The sequence below is a fragment of the Carettochelys insculpta genome, chromosome 19 (genome assembly GCF_033958435.1).
Source record: "Carettochelys insculpta isolate YL-2023 chromosome 19, ASM3395843v1, whole genome shotgun sequence".
Lineage (NCBI taxonomy): Eukaryota > Metazoa > Chordata > Testudines > Carettochelyidae > Carettochelys > Carettochelys insculpta.
The window spans coordinates 22,494,603-22,511,868 of NC_134155.1; the positions used below are offsets into that span (position 1 = coordinate 22,494,603).

General features: G+C 51.2%; 1 protein-coding gene across 4 annotated transcripts in view; it reads left to right on the plus strand.

Moving 5' to 3' along the window:
- The window catches only part of POR (cytochrome p450 oxidoreductase), a 61,841-nt gene that overhangs the window by 24,675 nt on the left and 19,900 nt on the right, over positions 1 to 17,266 (plus strand). For all 4 annotated transcript variants that reach the window (XM_075013492.1, XM_075013493.1, XM_075013490.1 and 1 more), the window contains 4 exons: positions 2,647 to 2,830; positions 14,360 to 14,408; positions 15,242 to 15,370; positions 16,713 to 16,862. In XM_075013492.1, coding sequence (XP_074869593.1) covers positions 2,676 to 2,830; positions 14,360 to 14,408; positions 15,242 to 15,370; positions 16,713 to 16,862 — 483 coding nt within the window. In that variant the 5' untranslated portion in view covers positions 2,647 to 2,675. The remainder of the gene's footprint in view (positions 1 to 2,646; positions 2,831 to 14,359; positions 14,409 to 15,241; positions 15,371 to 16,712; positions 16,863 to 17,266) is intronic.

Genomic DNA, 17,266 nt, shown 5'->3' on the forward strand with positions numbered 1-17,266 from the left:
AGTGGCCAAAACAGCAAAGGGGACTCTGAGCTGTAGGAGCAGAGAAATTATTTTGCTTATGCATGTGGCATTGGTGAAACTGCTGCTGGAATCCTGTGTCCTGTTCTGGGGCCCACAGTTAAGAAGGATGCAGGTAAACAGGAGAGGGACCAAAAAAGAGCCAGGAGAATGATGAAGGGGTTAGAAAACCTGCCTTCTAGGGGTAGACTCAAGGAGTGGTATGGTTACAATTTCTACGTGGACAACAAATACCGAGTAACAGGCTTTTGCTCAAGCAGAGAAAGGTGAGACACCCTCCCTGGAAGCTGCAGCTGAAAATAAATTGTAAATTTATAACCATGAGAATTATTAATCCTTGGAACTATTTACCAAGGTCCCAGTGGGTGCTCCCTCACGGACAATTTTTCAATCAAGATGGGCTGCTTTTCCAAAAGATCTGCTCTCAGACTGTTTTGGGGGAGCTCTTGTCTTTCCCGCATCATACAGCAGGTCTGACCAATATATTACAGTGTTCCCTTGAAATCTAGGGACCACCACGCTGCCAGTTTCCTAATATGATTCCACTGTCGCAAACCTCTGTGCTGCCTACTCGCCCCATCAGTCAACTTTGTCACCACTCTACACAACGTGTTCAAATATCCATAATCTTTTGGATTGGCAGAATGCCTGATCATAAGGGGAGAAGCCACTCTGCCCCGGTGGATCATGGTTCAAGTTAATCATGTGTCTGCCCAACTCAGAACTCCATTCTGCCCATCATGAAGCTTATCTTCCAATGTAGGTCATGATTAATAGGAGCCAGCAGGTTTGGGAAGCAATGGAGGAGGAAAAGGACTGGCTATTTGTTCTGGGAGAGTAGGATGGTAGTGGTTGAGACAACAGCCTGGAACTTGTGAGAGTTGGGTTCAAATCCCTGCTCTGCCACAGACTCCCTATATGATCTTGGGCAAGTCACTTAACCGTTCAGAACCTCAGTGTCTCATCTGTACAAAGAGGAGGCTAATGCTGCCCTATCTCACAAAGGTGTTGGGAGGATAAATACATTCAAGATTGTGAAGCACTGAGCTAATGCAGCAATGAGGGCCAAATAGTACCTTAGCTAGGTGGAGCAAGGCAGCTGCTGGTCTGAATGTGCTCACAGCAATCAGCTCTTTTTTGGTGCTTTTCTGGGTGGGTGGGAAATAAGAATAATTGTTTAGAGATCAAAAAGTACAAGAAGTCATGTGGCACCTTATAGACTAACAGATATTTTGGAGAGTAGCAGAGGGGGAGCTGTGTTAGTCTGTACACCAACAAAACAAAGCAGCAGCAGCAATGTAGCACTTTAACTGAATGATTTATTTGTTGATGAGCTTTTGTGGGACACACCTGCTTCATCAGATTAATTTCATTTCCAATACAGACTGACATAAGTACAGAGGACCAAAAAATTTTATTGCAATTTTTTTTTTGGTCCTCTGTATTTATAAATCTCAGTCTGTATTGGAAATGAAATTGATCTGAAGAAGTGGGTCTGTCTCACAAAAGCTCATCACCCAGTAAATCATTTTGTTAGTCTTTAAAGTGCTACATTTCTGCTGAGATACTTTGCAGCATAAGTTTTCGTGGGCAAAGACCTGCTTCATCAGATGCATCTGACAAAGTGGGTCTTTGCCCTCAAAAGCTTATGCTCCAAAATATTTGTTGGTCTGTAGGGTGCCACTGGACTTCTTGGTGTTCTGGAAGGTACAGACTAACTCGGCCACCCTTCTGATACTGTTTAGAGATCAGTAGCAGATGATTACTTGCATAGAAATAAACATAGGTGGGTTTCCTGCATTGTCCCAGCAATAACAGTGATCTTGCTCTTTGTCATTTTTGAATTCTGTTTTCATCTAGCCACTTTAATGATCTAGAAGAAAGGAAAAAATATATTAATGAACCTGACAGATGCGAAATGTGAAAAGTGTGCAAAGGCAATGATACAAATGGACCTAGGATTTATTAGAGAGAAATGTGGACAGAAATGAATGAACTGGTAATCATGTTGGGGAACAGGAATTCAAATGCTGTATTGCCAGCAGGGACCAAGAGGTCGTAGTGGGCGGCAAATTTGTGATTAATTTGAAGCAAATGTGAACATGTCGTTCCAAGATGACTGTCCCTCTCTGTGGCTCTGTTGTGATTAGTCACATGGCAGTACATTCTGGAACAGAAAGATAATAAGAAGGAAAAGCCAAAGAAATGATTGGGGTGGCTGGAGGGAACTGAGTCCTCTAGATTTACCAAGCTGAATACGTATTAGTTGAGCAAGGGCCAACCGTCACTCGGACCTGGCTCCTGCCACAAAGTTGACCACTTAGCTCCATGGGAACCATATCAGGAGCTCTGGGATGGAGTCCAAGCTGGCTGGAGTTGATGCAACTGGAAAGCAGGAATTTTGGCTGACTGCTGCAAAAATCTTCTCAGCAGTGAGATGCATTAGGCTGTGGAACGACCCCGTAAAGCGGGGCTCTGCCTTGGGTCAGTGCGAGCTTTATGGACTAAGCATGTCCGGAGGGGTCGTCCTCTAGGGCTCTCTCAGCTCACTCCAGTTCTCCCAGCTCGCTCTGGCGCTGCTTGCTCTTTGTCTGTAAGTAACTTGTTTTTTCTCTTTCCCCTTTCTAGTGTTGCCGGTTGCCCTGGAGGATTCTGTCATGGACTCCACTCCAGAGAGCGATGTCCCGGATGGTGCTCTCTTTAGCATGACTGATGTGTTTCTCTTCTCGCTTATTGTTGGGCTGCTTTCTTACTGGTTCCTCTTCCGTAAGAGAAAAGAAGAAATCCCTGAATTCACCAAAATCCAGCCAGTGTAAGTGACCGTCCCGATGCACTCAGGATGAAGGTGCTTCTGAATCCACTCGGGGGTTGTGAAGGGGAATGCTCAAGACCCATCAGGCCTAGGGGTCAGGCAGGGGCATGCTAGGTGGATTTGCCCCCAGGGGATCCCTGTCTCATTTTATAGCTGCCCTGTGGTGATCTGTCCTTGTTGTGTCTCAGCACTTTGGCAGGGTCACATGTTCATCTGATGTGTTTGGGTACACAGAGTCCAATGATGGAAAAGTCAGTGAGGGCATCAGGGCCTTGGTTGTGGATCCTTGTACCGGCAGGGTCTTCCCCAGCTTGGCTCCTCAGTGAGGAAGGACTTACGTCATTGTCTCCTCTTTAGAGGCTGATAGGGATCCTGGGCCCTCCTTCTTCTCTTTGATCTGGGGCTCAGTGGCTGGCAGCTAATCCTGCACATTGGGTTTTGTGCCTCCCTGGCTCATTTCCTGCCTGTACCCTCTCTTCCCACAGGGTGATAGAAATAACTGAACTCACAGATAAAGCTTCTGACTCTCAAAAAGTCACCAGTCCTTGCTTTGTGGGTTGGGCCAGGTCAGTACCAGCAGCAGGCTCCCCTGTGGTGCTCCTTCCTGGGGGTTTAGAGTTCACCTCAGTTCATTTCTGCTGTCTCCCTGCCACCGAGTTGCTCAGCTGCCTGTTTTTTGCGGCTTCTGCAGGTTTTGTCAATTGTGGTGGGCTGTGATGTGTGGGGCCAGAGCAGCTTCTTAACCTTTAATTCAATCCACACACAAATCCCCCCTTGGAGCAGAAAGTCCTAAAACTTCTCCTTCCTTTCTGCCTTTTGCATGTGGTTGTGTTATTTCAAAATAAGGTATTTCAAAATAGCCGTTGTTGTTCTTATTATCAATATCTTATTTCAACATAGGGCTGTTGCGTAGACATAGCCAGAGACACCTCCCTGGTCTCTGCTGGCTACAGGATGTACCAAGACCTTTCCAAAAAATGTTGCTTTGGTGCATTGGCCTTTGTTTCAGGATGAACTTCACCTTATCTGTGAACAGAACTCATCTGTAAGGAGGATATTTTTGTAAATTGCAGGTCCCTGGTTTTCTCTCAGGGTCTGTCAGGCAGGCCCAGAACGTATATGGACAAGGAGGCTGAAGCTTGGTTTCTGCCCAGTTTGCTGCTTTCGAGTTGTGTTAGGGTTCCAAAAACAATGGTGCCTTAGGAGTTTGGATGGAATAGGTTCCTCTGCCTGTTCATCAGGCACCATTTGGTAGATCTACTGGTGGTAATAAATAGTGCCTTTCACTGTGCCATGTCCTGCCACTACCGCAAGAGGTAGTTTATCGCAGAGCACCTGTGGGAAGAAGCATCCCTGTATGTTCTACACAAGGCTGAAGTGGTCCATGGGTGCCCTGTGTTGGCCATCTGCACAGAGATGTCATGTTTCTGCAACTGTGATTGTAAAAGCAGGTCTGATTTAGGCCCTAGGAATGAACGTGTGTCTTTATTTTCCCCAAAGCCCTGGACCTGCTACAGAGGGAGTTAACTGAGGGACAGGGTGTCTGGGAGGCAGGTGTTCCACACCTTGAGACCTGTGCTCTGAGGTGGGTCACAAGTGAAAACGAGTGCATTGGGTTTCACCGTAGTCCCTCTTCTGCCACTGCTTTAGTCTCCCTCCAGAGTTAGACCTGGCGGTTGCTGCCCGGTAACTCCCCCATGTGGCTGCCATAGGCATGAGCTAATAAAAGGTCTTAGTTTTCAGGCAAGTAATTCTGTCTGAGGAGGACTAGAATCCTGTGTTCACAGCATCTGCACAGAGGAGTTACAGCACATCCCTTTGTTGTAGCAGTGCAGGCAGGCCCTGAGTGTCTGCTCAGAAGAGAGGCAGGGAGTGAGGCAGGTTGTGAAATCCTCGGCGCTGGGAAATGTCACATGCTAACAGAGGGGAAGCACCATGACCCCCTCATGTGAACCAGAGAGATACAGCTAATGCAGAAAAAGGGGAGCATTTGTTCCCTGCTTAGAGGGTTGAATAAAGGAGCCTATTCTGTTAGCAAGAGTCTTGCCATGAAATCAGAGAGAGAGAGAGAGAGAGAGAGAGAGAGTGTGTGTGTGTGAGAGAGAGAGAGAGAGAGAGAAGCTGGGGCTGCGCATTGTTGTTAATATCAGTTCTAACTTCACTCCTACCCTGTGAGTTTTCTTGCTTTGTTTCCTTAGACCATACAATGCCCCCTCCTCCCAACCAATGGGCTTGTTTGTGAATAGGGTCTGTGGGGTGACCAGATGTCCCGGTTTTTAATGAGGACCATCCCAGTATTCAAGGCTTTTATCTTACATAGGCCCCTGTTTCGGTTTTTCACGCTTGCTGTCTGGTCACCATTGGTGTATTCGTCTGCTCCAGCCTTTGTCACTGGGGAGTTTAATGAGAACCAGTCTCTCTTGGTGGGAGCTGGCTGGGGGATGGTCCTGCCAGGCCCACTCAAACTGGAACTCCCAGGGACAGCTCTTGTGACTGCAGCTCACACCCAGCTTCAATGGAGATGGTCCTGAGCCTTGCAGAGAAGACAACAGGAAGTCCTCTGGCACCTTATAAACTAACAGACTTTTTGGCGCATAAGTTTTTATGGGCAAAGACCCACGTCGTCAGATGCTTGCAGAGAAGCAGGCTGTAGAGGAGGGCCGAGCTCCATCTAGCACTCTTTGGGTTGTATGCTTCTGCCCGGCACCCCTCTGTGACCATCTTCCACATAAAATTCATAGCAATTAGCAACCTCCTTAAAGGACTTGGTAGAGTCTCGGTACCGCTTATTTGATGTGCACTGAAGGAAGAGAACATGCGCAGTTCATGGGAGAAAACTCTGTCTCCCGGCCTCTGTCCCATATCATGGCTTGGCTGGTGGTGTTACCCTCATGCAGCTCACGCGTTGCAACAAGACGTGGGGCAAGTCATGTAGCCCTGTATTAAGGCTGTAATTGTAAGTCCTTGGCCGGTCAGCTGGACTGAGCAGCCAAAGGCCCTTTCCCTTATCTGCAAGAGTCTTGTGGCCCCTTGTTCCTAGGTTTTATATTTCTGTTTTGTGAAGATGACAATCTGGGGTTTATGAAAGTGGAGGCATGAAACAGGCAGGTGGGCCGGTGGTTACTGCGGCTTTGCACAGTAGATCTGCCGTTGAGTTTCCATCCCAAGTGTCTGTCCCACACATAAGTGAAGACTTGTGGTAGTGTGAAGCTTTATATTTCTTCTTATGACATTGGTCGACTCTTTTCTTGGGGGCTGAGAGCCACCGACCATCTAGTAGGGCCTGGTGTCCATGCCTACGGCAGACCTACCATACCTGACGGTGCTACCCACTTGCCCACCTGCGTGTGACTTTGTGTTGTTGTTTACGTCTGCGTAAAAGACGGCTGGCCGGCTGAGAGCTTTACACTCTCATTGCTCAGTTGTCAGTGACTACACTGGCTGCCAGACTGGGGAGAATCAAACTCCAGACCTCTTCAGGACCGTCTTTGAAACGAGAGGAACTTGCGTCCTAGCACCGTTCTGTACCGCCCAACAACTCTCCAGCTGTTCAGCACTGAATGCTGGGCCTGTGCGGGCTGGTTTGTGTGATGGAGGTACCCGTCCACACCCATTCCATTCTTTTTCCCTGCTAGACCTGGGCTGGACACCTGACACTACACTCCCGTGTTTTATTGAAATGTGTTTTGAATATCAGTATCTCAAATATGCTGTATGCAAAACCTGTCCTTCAGGAGCTCGTGATGACCTGCCTGTATACGTTCTGTTTGTGTGCATGTATCATTCTCATATGTGACGTTAGAAATATAAGGCAGACGACACTGTTACTTACTTTAGCTCTAGCCATTTTACACCCCTTTCTCTGGACACACCAAATGGCCATCCTGTTGGGAGCTGAGAGAGAGCAGTGCCTCCTGTTTTCCGTTAGAGTGAACATCTCATGCCCATTTCCAACAGCTGACTGGGCACAGGTTGTCAGGCTGCTCTGCAGCGGGTGTGTCTGGCATGATCATTGCGGGTTGTGACTTCAGTAACACACCTTGAGTCTTGGCTGTTCTGGTAGGAAATGGAGGGTGGGGAAATGGGCCTTGACGTGGCTTCTTGCCAGGCAATCCAGAGTCAGAGTGGCTGAGGCTCCATTCCATGTAATGGTAGCAAGTAGCCCAGAAGGCTTTGCCTCTCTCAGTTCAGCCCATAACTCCAGCAGTGCCTTGCTTTTGTTTTTCCAAAGTCGTCAAAATCGTTGTGGGCAGGTTACACCAGTTACTTACCTCAGTGGGTTTCTGAGCATTGGCGCACGTGTCACTTGCTCAAACAGAGCCATTCATTGGTGCTAGACACTCATGGCAGGGCCGTGTGCATTAGAGGGGAAGACCCGTAGTTCTTTGTTCGGCATCCTATGGGTGTGTCAGAGCAGTCAGCGTTGGTTCAGGCTGCTGGCTCATGGTTGCAATGTCTGTCTATGTTGTTTGTAGCCTAAACTTACGGGATGGAATTGAATTGTTTGCCATAGTAGATGGAAAAAGCTAAATAAATTACCCTCACCTCTTCTGGGAAAAGGAGAGAACTACGGATAGGTTAGTCCAAAAGACACATTGGGTGTAAAAGTAGCAGTGCTAGTACTGGTGCTGTGGCTTAAAGGTCAGATTGAGATGTAGCTGTCAGTAAATGAAGAATTTGAGTAGCTATCCGGATTTCAAAGGGGATAACCCCTAGACACCCCACTGGTGAGGATGCTGCAAATGAAGACTATTTCCTAATTTGGGCTAGAAGTTACAGCTGTCCCAGATCTCCAGGCAAAACAAACTGAGCTGTAGAACCAAGAGGTGGAGGGAGACTGGAGATCTCTGAGTGCTCTTACTGTCCAGGAAGATTTATGTAGCATGAGCTGCTGTTGCTGCTGCTGGTACTTCTCATGGGGATGGCTAGGCTGCTCTTGGCTAGACAGAGAATGTTGCTTTGACTGGGATAATGCAGAGGATGTGATGGTGCCTTGGCTCATGTGTGATGTGAATCTACTATACTACAGTAAACTCTTTCATATCCGGCATTCTGTCCTCCAGAACTCTCAAATAACCGGCATTTTAACCACAAGTTAATGTTATGTTTTCCATAAGTACAGTATAATGAGAGTACATACAAGTAAGTATGGTATGAGTTTAGGGTACGGTATTACTGTTGTTGGTAAATAAAGTACTCAGCAGACGTTTTTGTTTCTTAATATCTAATTTTGTTTTTTTTTTAGTGTTATGCATTGCTAGGTCGTCTTATCCAGAATATTTGAGTATCTGGCAAACTCCCAGTCCCGGGGCTGCCGGATATGCAAGCATTTACTGTAGTGTATTTCCAATGCCAAATACTGCTGTTGAGTTTATTAAGGTCTCTAGGGAAACAGTGCTTGAGCCGAAGAGCCTGGTTTTGGCAGTCTGAACGGGGGCCCCTCCGGAGAGATTCCAGCGATGCATGCAGTCTGCCCCAGTAGGAATGGCAGCATACTGTCATGGCTGGGGCATAGTAATGGAAATCAGAAGTCCTTGGGCCCATTCCATCTCTTAGTCACTGGCAAGTCGCTTTACTTGTCTAGACCTCAGCTTCCCCACTGCAGGGGGGGACGAATTCCCTGCAGGCGGGGTTGTGAGGGTTCGTGGTTATGAAATGCTTGGAGGAGAGACAGCAGTAAATGCACAGTACAGTTGGCTGTTCACGGCCGGCCAGAACATTGGAACCTAGAGAAATGCGCTTGCATTTTCACAATTCAAAGACTTAATTGAAACCATTAGGGTAACATGGATGGAGCGCCTGCTCTGCAGATGTCACTCGCCAGGAACGTCCCTTTGATCTGCACGGACTAGGGAGTATGCATCTTGCATTTGAGTGGAATAATTGGGGACCAAGCTGTTTGCAAGGCTGCATGCGCATTTTCCATAATCTTTGCTTTCTTCCCATGTCCTGGTGCATTTCTGTTTCTCTGCTGTGGTATTCGTTAGGCAGTTCCCCTAGGAAAAGACGCTGAGACATGTTAGATGGTATGTAATTATTTTCCGTGAGTTCTGCAGTGTTACTTGGGATGGAAACTGGCTTATAAGTATCCTCAAATGTTAGAGAGATTCATTCCGTCTTTAAAGCGCTTCCTAGTTCTAAGAATTGTTCCAGTTTCTGAGCTTGATTAGTTAACTTATTGGGGGTGGGGGGGGAGAGAGCAAGACCATCTCTAATTTAATTTAATATGGCCCCAAAGAGAACAAACTTGCTCAGCTCAATACAGCCTTTCTTCCTAATGGATGGCACTACCATAGTAACCCTCCGCGCTGCCTCGCTGGTGTCTGGAATCGCTTCACTCGACCTACGTGGGTTCCTTTTAAAAAAAAAAAAAATGGAAAAAGTGGCTATATCATCAACTGTTGCTGAGGTGACAAGGGGACGGGGAGGGCGCTTTATCCCCCCTTCCATGCAGAGGAAGGGAAGTTGGGGGTGGGCGGGGGGGGGGGGAGTGCGCTGCAGAGAATCATGGGAGGTTTCATTCTTGACTCCTAATTCCTTTCTACCACTGCTGCCAGATGTTGCCGTTTCTCAGGGTAGCACGGATCTGCTGGGGAACTTCCAAAGCATCCGGTGAGAATCCTCGCAGACTGACCTGCTCTGATTATGACCTGGGCAGGGCCTTGGAGCACAGGCACCATTCTCCGTAACGGGTTGCTTGGCTTTAAGCTCTGAAAGGGGCAGAATGGAAAGGCCTTTGTGCACATTTTTCAACAGCTGAGTTGAAACCTCTCCCCTCTCTCTGACGGATACAAACGCTGTGGGATTCTTTTGGTTGGCTTTTTTCTGCCCTAACCATGGGATGTCTGTACTCTGTGCCAGAAGAGGATCCGACTCCGGGGAGGTGAGTCGATCTGCCTGTAGCTCGCTGTGGATCTGACTCTGAGGACCTCGTCTCTCTACTACTCGTGCTTGTCTCTTGATCTCCGGGCTGAGCTCTGAGGGCAGGCGGAGGAGGGAAAAGAGGTTCAGCCTGAGGCATGGGAGTCAGACAGAGAAGTACAAGAGATGGCTCTGTCCTGCGGGGCGGAGGGTTTGTAGGGCAGTGCTGGGCTTTCTCGGACTCCGAAGGACACGGGGATCAAGGCGCTTGGGCTGAAAGGTACGTATAAGTTAGTGCTAGTGCTAGGGCCTGAAGTAGGAATGGTTTGGGGCTTGAGGTGCTCCAAACCTGAGCAGTAGCTTACTCTGCTTATGCCTAGCCCCAGCTCAGCAAGTTGGTGACTAAACCAGACCGCTGTGCGAGAGGCTGCTGCCTTGCTGCTTTCAGACAGGCTGTGGATGGGAGACTTCCAGACCCCCCCCTCAGCCTGCGTTGGCGTTTCTGCTGAAGTGCTGGCTTTAAAGCCAAGCCACAGGCAGAGCCCAGGGAGCTTCTCTGCCTTTCGGGGGTTGGCAGGAAAAGCGAGAGAAGTGAAGTCTACACAGTGGTATGTTTTAAAGCTGTAGGTTAAACTGAGTTGACCCCGGCCTCCCGCTGAGTTCCTTGCTTATGGTACAAACCGTTGCCTAGACTGTTAGACGTACAAGAGAGTGGTACCTATTTACAGTATGTTTCGCCCCTTTGCTTTACTGCTTGAGTTCTCTCGCCTTTCGGGACAATGAAAATAGACTTCTGGCCTGTCCTTTCTCACCACGTTCTGGTCACTTTCACGGGCAGGGACTTTATACTCCCTCCCAGTGCTGCAGGGGAATGTTGATGGAACAAACCCAAACCTGTTTGTGATGTCTTTGGTGTCTGTGGCATGCCCATCACCACAACAGCTACCGCCACACCCCATAGGGAAATGTTTTGTTTTGGTCTGTAACAGCTTCTAACAACCCAATCGCCCAATGGCTTTCCCTTAAAATTAGGCTAGTGCAGCTGCTGTGTCAGTTACGTTGTCCGGGGGCGGGGGGGTGTCTAATCCTTGTCTGATGCTGGCACATAGCTGTGTAGTTTACTGTGATAAAAGAACTCAGCATTTCAGCTTGCCGGTGCCCGCTGACAATGGCAGCCCCTTTGAAACCGGTTGGTTTAGTCCTTCCAGCCGGCTGTACGGTGGGGAGCGTTTGCCGGGCTGGGGCTGAAGTCTGCAGAATGCTTCCTGAATTTCCGTGAGTGTAGTGGTTGAAAATTCCCAGAGGCTGCCCAGTGGCCAGGGCAGGGTCCAGATGGCTTTCTTTCTAGTAGCGGAGACCTCCTGGCATGGTTTTCTCCATGTGGAGCTAACCGATGGTGCCAAGGCACTTTTTTTTTTTTTTTTTTTTTTTCCCACAAGAACAAGGTCCACCCAGATCAGTCAGAGCCAAGGGCAGGGAGCTGAGCTGCTCATGCTTTTGTGGTGGGGAGAGATGTATATAAAGCCCTCTTTGCGCTGAGGATGTGCTTAGACACATCTTTGGGGTCCCTGCTTGGTGTTGTGCATGTTGGGAAACTGTTAGCAAACTCAGCACAGTCCCGCACAACCAGAAGCCAGAGCCGGCTGCTTCTGCTCAGATGCTCTTTTCTTCTCTTCCCACGGGAGACCAGCCTCTCATTCTTCCACTGTGAATGGGGCCTGGGAATGCGGCCTGCGAGAGCGAGCCAACGGCTGGCACTCATTCTGCTGTCTGGGAAAAGACCCCGCTGTTTGATGGGACTGGCTAGAAAGCCACCGTCTCTCCTGGGACTCCCGGGGCCAGAGCGGGCTCTTCAGCTTGTTTCTGTTCACTTCCAGAATCAGTTGTGACCCTTGCGCCACTGTGACCCTTGGGAGGCCAGTGTGGTGACACTGATGTAATTGAGACCTGGTTTTTACTGTCTTTCGAGCCACTAACGTGGCTGCAGCAGCGCACAAGCCCAGTGTAGACACAGTTTGAACTGGGGAGGCTTGTCCCTTTTCCAGGCAGAGCAGATTGCACTGCCACAGCTTGCACTCTGCCAGTATAAATTGTGTCTTTACTGGGCTGAAATCCCAGTCTAGACAAGGCAAGAGAGGAGACGTCCGCCTCAGATGGCGACAGCTTCCTTGCAAGGGGCTCTCGGCAGCTCCGCTAAGTGATCAGGCTCCTCAGAAGCACGGCTGTAGTCCGTGGAGGTCTTCCTGCACTCGTCCCTTAGGGTGCGTCTGCATGGAGAGGCAAGAGCCACAGCTGGCTCGGGCTCTGCAGCCGGACTGTAAAAGCTCATTGCAGCTAGTCAGGCTGGAGTCCTGATCTCTGATGGCTCGTGAGCAGGGACGGTCCCAGAGCCAAATGGGCCCTGCAGCTCAAGTCCTGTGAGCTGAAATCAGCTGCCCCAGGCTCCGGCGCTCAGTGCTGTGGGGTTTTTAAACCTACCCTGGTGTTGGGTGGGGCTGGTTCGTTCTGTGGACACAGCAGCTGTGTTCCTGTACATTCTGTGCCCTGGCTCAAGCGGTAACTGTGGAAGAACGCAGGCTTGTCTTAGGAGCTTTGTAAGGAGGGCAGCTGGGCCTGTGTGCCTGGTTTCTGTGGCAGATGCTGTTTAAAACATACTCCCCTCTACAGCTGTGATGTCCCTTTACTGCCCCCGGAGAGAGGTGAGAGTTCATATTCCCTTCTCTTGCCCTGCCTTTTCCTCAGCCCTGTGCCCAGGGACAGTGCAGCTCTTAGCTGTCCTGAAGCTGCTGGCCCACTCCCGCATGTGTGCACAGGAAGGGCTATCGGTGCGGGGCCAGCGGGAGCAGCCGGTAGGATAATGACTCCCTGAATGGCTCATTTCCGCCAGGAGGCGAGGAAGGAGAACATGAGGGGGTGCCTGAAGGGACTCGTGTTGAAATCCTTCTGAATGGGACGTGGCTGTGAGGAGCCAGGGGCTGAGACCTTCTAGTGTGGAGCCAGGCTCTGAGCTTTCCTCACATGGAGTTTGCCCCGGTGGGGTGTGTGGTGGCGGCGGCGGGGTCCTGGGGCGCTGGCCAATCTGCATTCTCTGTTGGCCATAGTGAGCAGCTCGTGGGCTGGAGTCGGAGGTGCCGAGGCCCCACAGCTGACCAGCCGGGGCCCCAGAGGCTTCCTGAACTTAGGGGCCGCCAAACTCGGAGAATGATTGCACATCCAGGCAGGGAGCATGTCCCTGCTGCCCACCACTGCAGCACTGGTGGAGAAGGACTTCTGCTGGATCCCTGACCGGGGACCAGCTTCTGCTCCAGCTGGGTCTGCAGCAGGAGCACTTGCTGGTACAGCTGTATGGCAGAGCGCCTAACGGGACACAGCTTGTCCAGCAAAACTGCGCTTATCCGGGGCTGAGCGAAGCAACCTGTGATCAACATGATTGTCTGCCCTGTGGTCAGGGCAGTCGCCCCAGCCCATGCTGCCTGGTTGCGCTGGGCTGCGCGGAGCTGGCAGCGTGGATGTGGACTTAGACACGCAAGATGAAGCAGGCTGTAGCCAGCTGACGTGATGGGGCTGTTTTGGTTCCGACAGACGACCGGTTGCTTTGGTTTTTAAGCCATCCTGCGGTGAGTTCAGGGGTGGATGCTGCATTTTGATCAGTCCCGTCGTAGAACTCCACTGAGGGCCGCCTGGCACAGGTTATGTGGCAGCACGGGCTTGAGCAGCCCCGTGCGACCTGCTGTGTGTGCTGACGTCCGGCAGGGCTCGGCTTGCTAGATTAGATAGTCCTTGGGCTAGAGTTACAAAGGGACTTAGGTGCTTGGTGAGGTGTGCCCAGGGGGCTTTTTCAAATGCCTGAGTGAGTTGGGTGCCTGACTGCCAAGGATTTGCCAATTCCAGTGACCTGGACGATTTCTGCTGTTCTTGTCTGCCTGGCCAAAGCGCACGGCCCCACTGCTCAAAGCGAGGGGTACCCGGATTCGAAAGGCAGTGCTGTGTGTTGATCTCGGTGGCTGGGGCAGCTGAACTAAGAACACAGTCAAGCCAAGGCCAGGGCATGGCAGAGAGGGAGCGTCACCTTTGGCCGTGTGCCCCTGGTGTCCAGTGAAGGTAGCTCGTGGAAGTCTGGGACAGAACAGGAGTAGGTCTGCCAGGCACCCGGGAGAGGTTTGTGCGTCCAGCACAGGTCTTTGTCTCAGCCCATAGCCCAGTGTTCCTCCGGTGGGGGGCATGAGGCCGCTCTGGGGGTGGCCCAGAGGCAGAAGGCTTATGTCCCGCCAGAGCTAGTTCACCAGATCAGTGTAATCCTGATTCCGGCCTGCTTTTCAGCTGCTGCTTCTCCAGGCCGCTGCGGGAGGGCAGCTGATGTGTGGGGAAATGTGTCAGTGTCAATTATTGCCAGGTCCCTCGGGGCCTGTTTTTCCCCTCCCACTGGTCTCTCCTGCATGTGTCTGCTCTTGGAGTAGGTGGCTGGCCTCTCTTTGGGTGGAGAGGGGAAGGCCTGACTGCCCCTTCACTCCTGTCCTGGCTGGGAACGGCAGCGGGGACGTGTTCACCGAGCTGCTCTCCTCTGTGGGTCTCTTCCCTAGCCACGAGTAGCCCCTGGCGCCCCCGCCTGCCCTGTTGCGCCTCTCTTCATTTACCACCCACTGAAGGGAGGCCTCCGCTGTCTTTCAGAACCACCTTGGCAAGGGAGAGCAGCTTTGTTGAGAAGATGAAGAAAACGGTAAGATTTTCCTTCTCCTCTCCGGGGCTGCGGAAGGAGCAGGTCCTTCCCGCTTAGCTGGTGTGGGGCAATGGACGCCTTCTCCTTTCCCATGCTGGGAGAATTGCCTTCCTGGTTACCGCCCGTACTCATGGCACTCTGTGGGGCCAGGCACGAGAGTCACTGGACCCCTCCAGCGCTAAAGGAGCAGGAGTCGCTTAGCAATTCTGCTGTCCAGCTGGCATCAGCGGGGCGCTCCTGGGTTCTCAAGCCTGTCCTGCTGCTCATGAGCCGCTTTGTGCAGTAGCTGAGTTCTGGAAGGCCAGGAAAAATAAATGGGGGGTGGGGGGATCAGGGTTGCTTGCAGAGCACTCTGCAGAGGCCCCATTGAAGAGAGGGAAGGTTCAGGTAAGGGCTCAGCCGTAAGGGAAGCGTAGTGTCAGGCTGGAGTTGGGAGGAAAGCGGTGGCAGTCCTTATGCTCACGGCTGAGCACCATTTGTGGTTGCAGCCACTGCCTGCTGGGTGCTCCCCAGAGGCTTCTGAACGGCCGGTCTGTGCTGCTCAGAGGGGCTCTTTTCCAAGCCCAGTGTTCAGCGCTCTCCCCTTCCCCAGAGGAACAGCGAGCTGCGTTTAGCAGGTTTCCTGGGTGGGTTGCAAAGCGCTGAACAAGCGGTACCAGCCCCTAGCCCCGGGAGGTGGGACGTGATCTGCTGAAGTTGGTGTCAGAAATAGGAGCAGAATCCTGGAGTCCTGATTCCTGGTCCTGATTTACCTGTGACAACTCCCTTCTTTCTCCTGAATGCACCTGCCAGCCAAGCGAGCCCTTTGTGTGCAGCTGTATCTCTCTCTCCAGGGACGAAACATAGTGGTGTTCTATGGCTCCCAGACGGGGACAGCAGAGGAGTTTGCCAACCGCCTCTCTAAAGATGCCCATCGGTACGGGATGCGGGGGATGGCAGCGGACCCGGAGGAGTATGATTTGGTAAGTGATAGGGAGGTAGCCGTGTCAGTCCGTACTCCAACAAACCAAAGCAGCGGAAATGTAGCACTTTAAAGACTAACAAAATGATTTATTCGGCAATGAGCTTTCATGGGACAGACCCGCTTTGATTTGGTAAGTTAAACTTTGCCCTCAGAGTATCTTTCCTCCATTATCCAACTCTCTGCATCTTAAAAGCACGTGCCTGAGACCAGCTCTGGCACTGGGCAGGCTGAAGAGACAGGCTGTTCGTTAAAAAGGGAGCCGTGGTCTGTTGGCATTAGTTGTTGAGTAAGCGGATACCCAGTAAGATACAGCACAGGGAGCTGAGGAATGCGTCCTTAAACCAGTTACTGCTTGGGAAATCTAGGCCCATTGGCCCTGGAAAGTGATGTACCTGCTTCTTGTGGGAACAAGGAGCGGTCACCATCTGCTTTCAGGGTTACTCCAGTGAGGGGAACAGTCGGGGACCAGCCATGTTTCGGGTCCCCCGGAGAGCCAGCCCCTTCCAGCTGGGAGGGGAGATTTCTCCCTTTCTGGCCATGCAGAGCTTGGGTGTGCCAAAGGCAGGTGTCGGACAGGGCACATCATTCTGTGCAGCGAAAGGGTGGGAACAAGAAGGCGTGGGCAGGTTGGAAAGAATGATCCATCTGCCCCACAAGGGCTCGTCTGCTCTGCTCCATGTTCCTCCATTCGCCTGCCTCAGCCCCTTGTCCCCTTGGCAGGGTAGTCAGGCGTGCCGCCGAAGAGAACAGGAGAAGCGAAGTGAACCCGAAGCCCCTCTCCTGAGCTGCTGGGTGGGAGGTGCTCTGGGTCTGAGTCCAAGGAGAACGTCTCTCCTAGGAGGAATTGGACCCGTACTCTGAGGTCTAGAAGGTGGGAGAAACCTCATCTGGGGCCAGAACCAAATCTTCCACCACCACCAAATCGGAGAGAGCACCTCGGGTCTGGTGATTCAATAGGTCATGTTTCCCCTGGGAATCTGTCACCTGGCAACCTGAGGTGGGCTGAGGTGCCTCCTTGTACGTGAAACTGTTGGCCTGAGTCTCCCATGGAGTTTTCCTCAAGAGTAAAAGTGCTAATAGCAGGGCCCTGGGCACAGAGCTGTTTGGGTAATTAGCTTTTGTTGCTTCAACCCTCCCCGTCACAATGTGGTGCTCTCCACTTCTGCTCCAAACCGTTGGTTAACGGTGCAGAGCAACGCCAAGCTGCAGCCATGTTATGCACCAGAGGCAGTCGCATCTTCGTGGTGGGGATGTGACCTCCCTGCGATTTCATTGGGCACCTGGAAGGTGAAAAGTGCCGCATAACGTAAGGAACTTCATCTCTCTGGTCTTGTTTCTAGTCTGATCTGAGCCGCCTCTCTGAGATTGAGAATTCCTTGGCCATCTTCTGCATGGCTACATATGGAGAGGGTGATCCCACAGACAATGCCCAGGATTTCTATGACTGGCTGCAGGAGGCTGATGCTGACCTGACTGGTCTGAAATTTGCAGTAAGTCAACCAGCTCTGCATTACTTCTTAGTCCTGATTTCAGCAAGAAAGCGACCCCCCCACTCCCACCCCCCTGTCCCAGTGTGTGTGCCCAAATCAGACACCACCTACAATTGAGCGTGCAATCTCCGTTCACATGCCTTGCGTCCCTGACTTGCACACCTGTGTCAGGAGCTCACCACGGTATGCTACACGTGTTCGCAAATGTGGGTCTGTGTGCTTTTAAAAATGACCCTCATGGCTCTCTCCTTCCCCTTTACATCAGGAGGGATCATTGGGTACCTCTTGCTGCAGATGGCGTCTAGCGTGCCCTTGAATGCGAAGGCTGTAACTGAGTTACAGGCTACTGTTGTTGTTTAGCAGGCTAATTAGACAGCCCTCGGCCAGATCTTCTCTTGCAAATT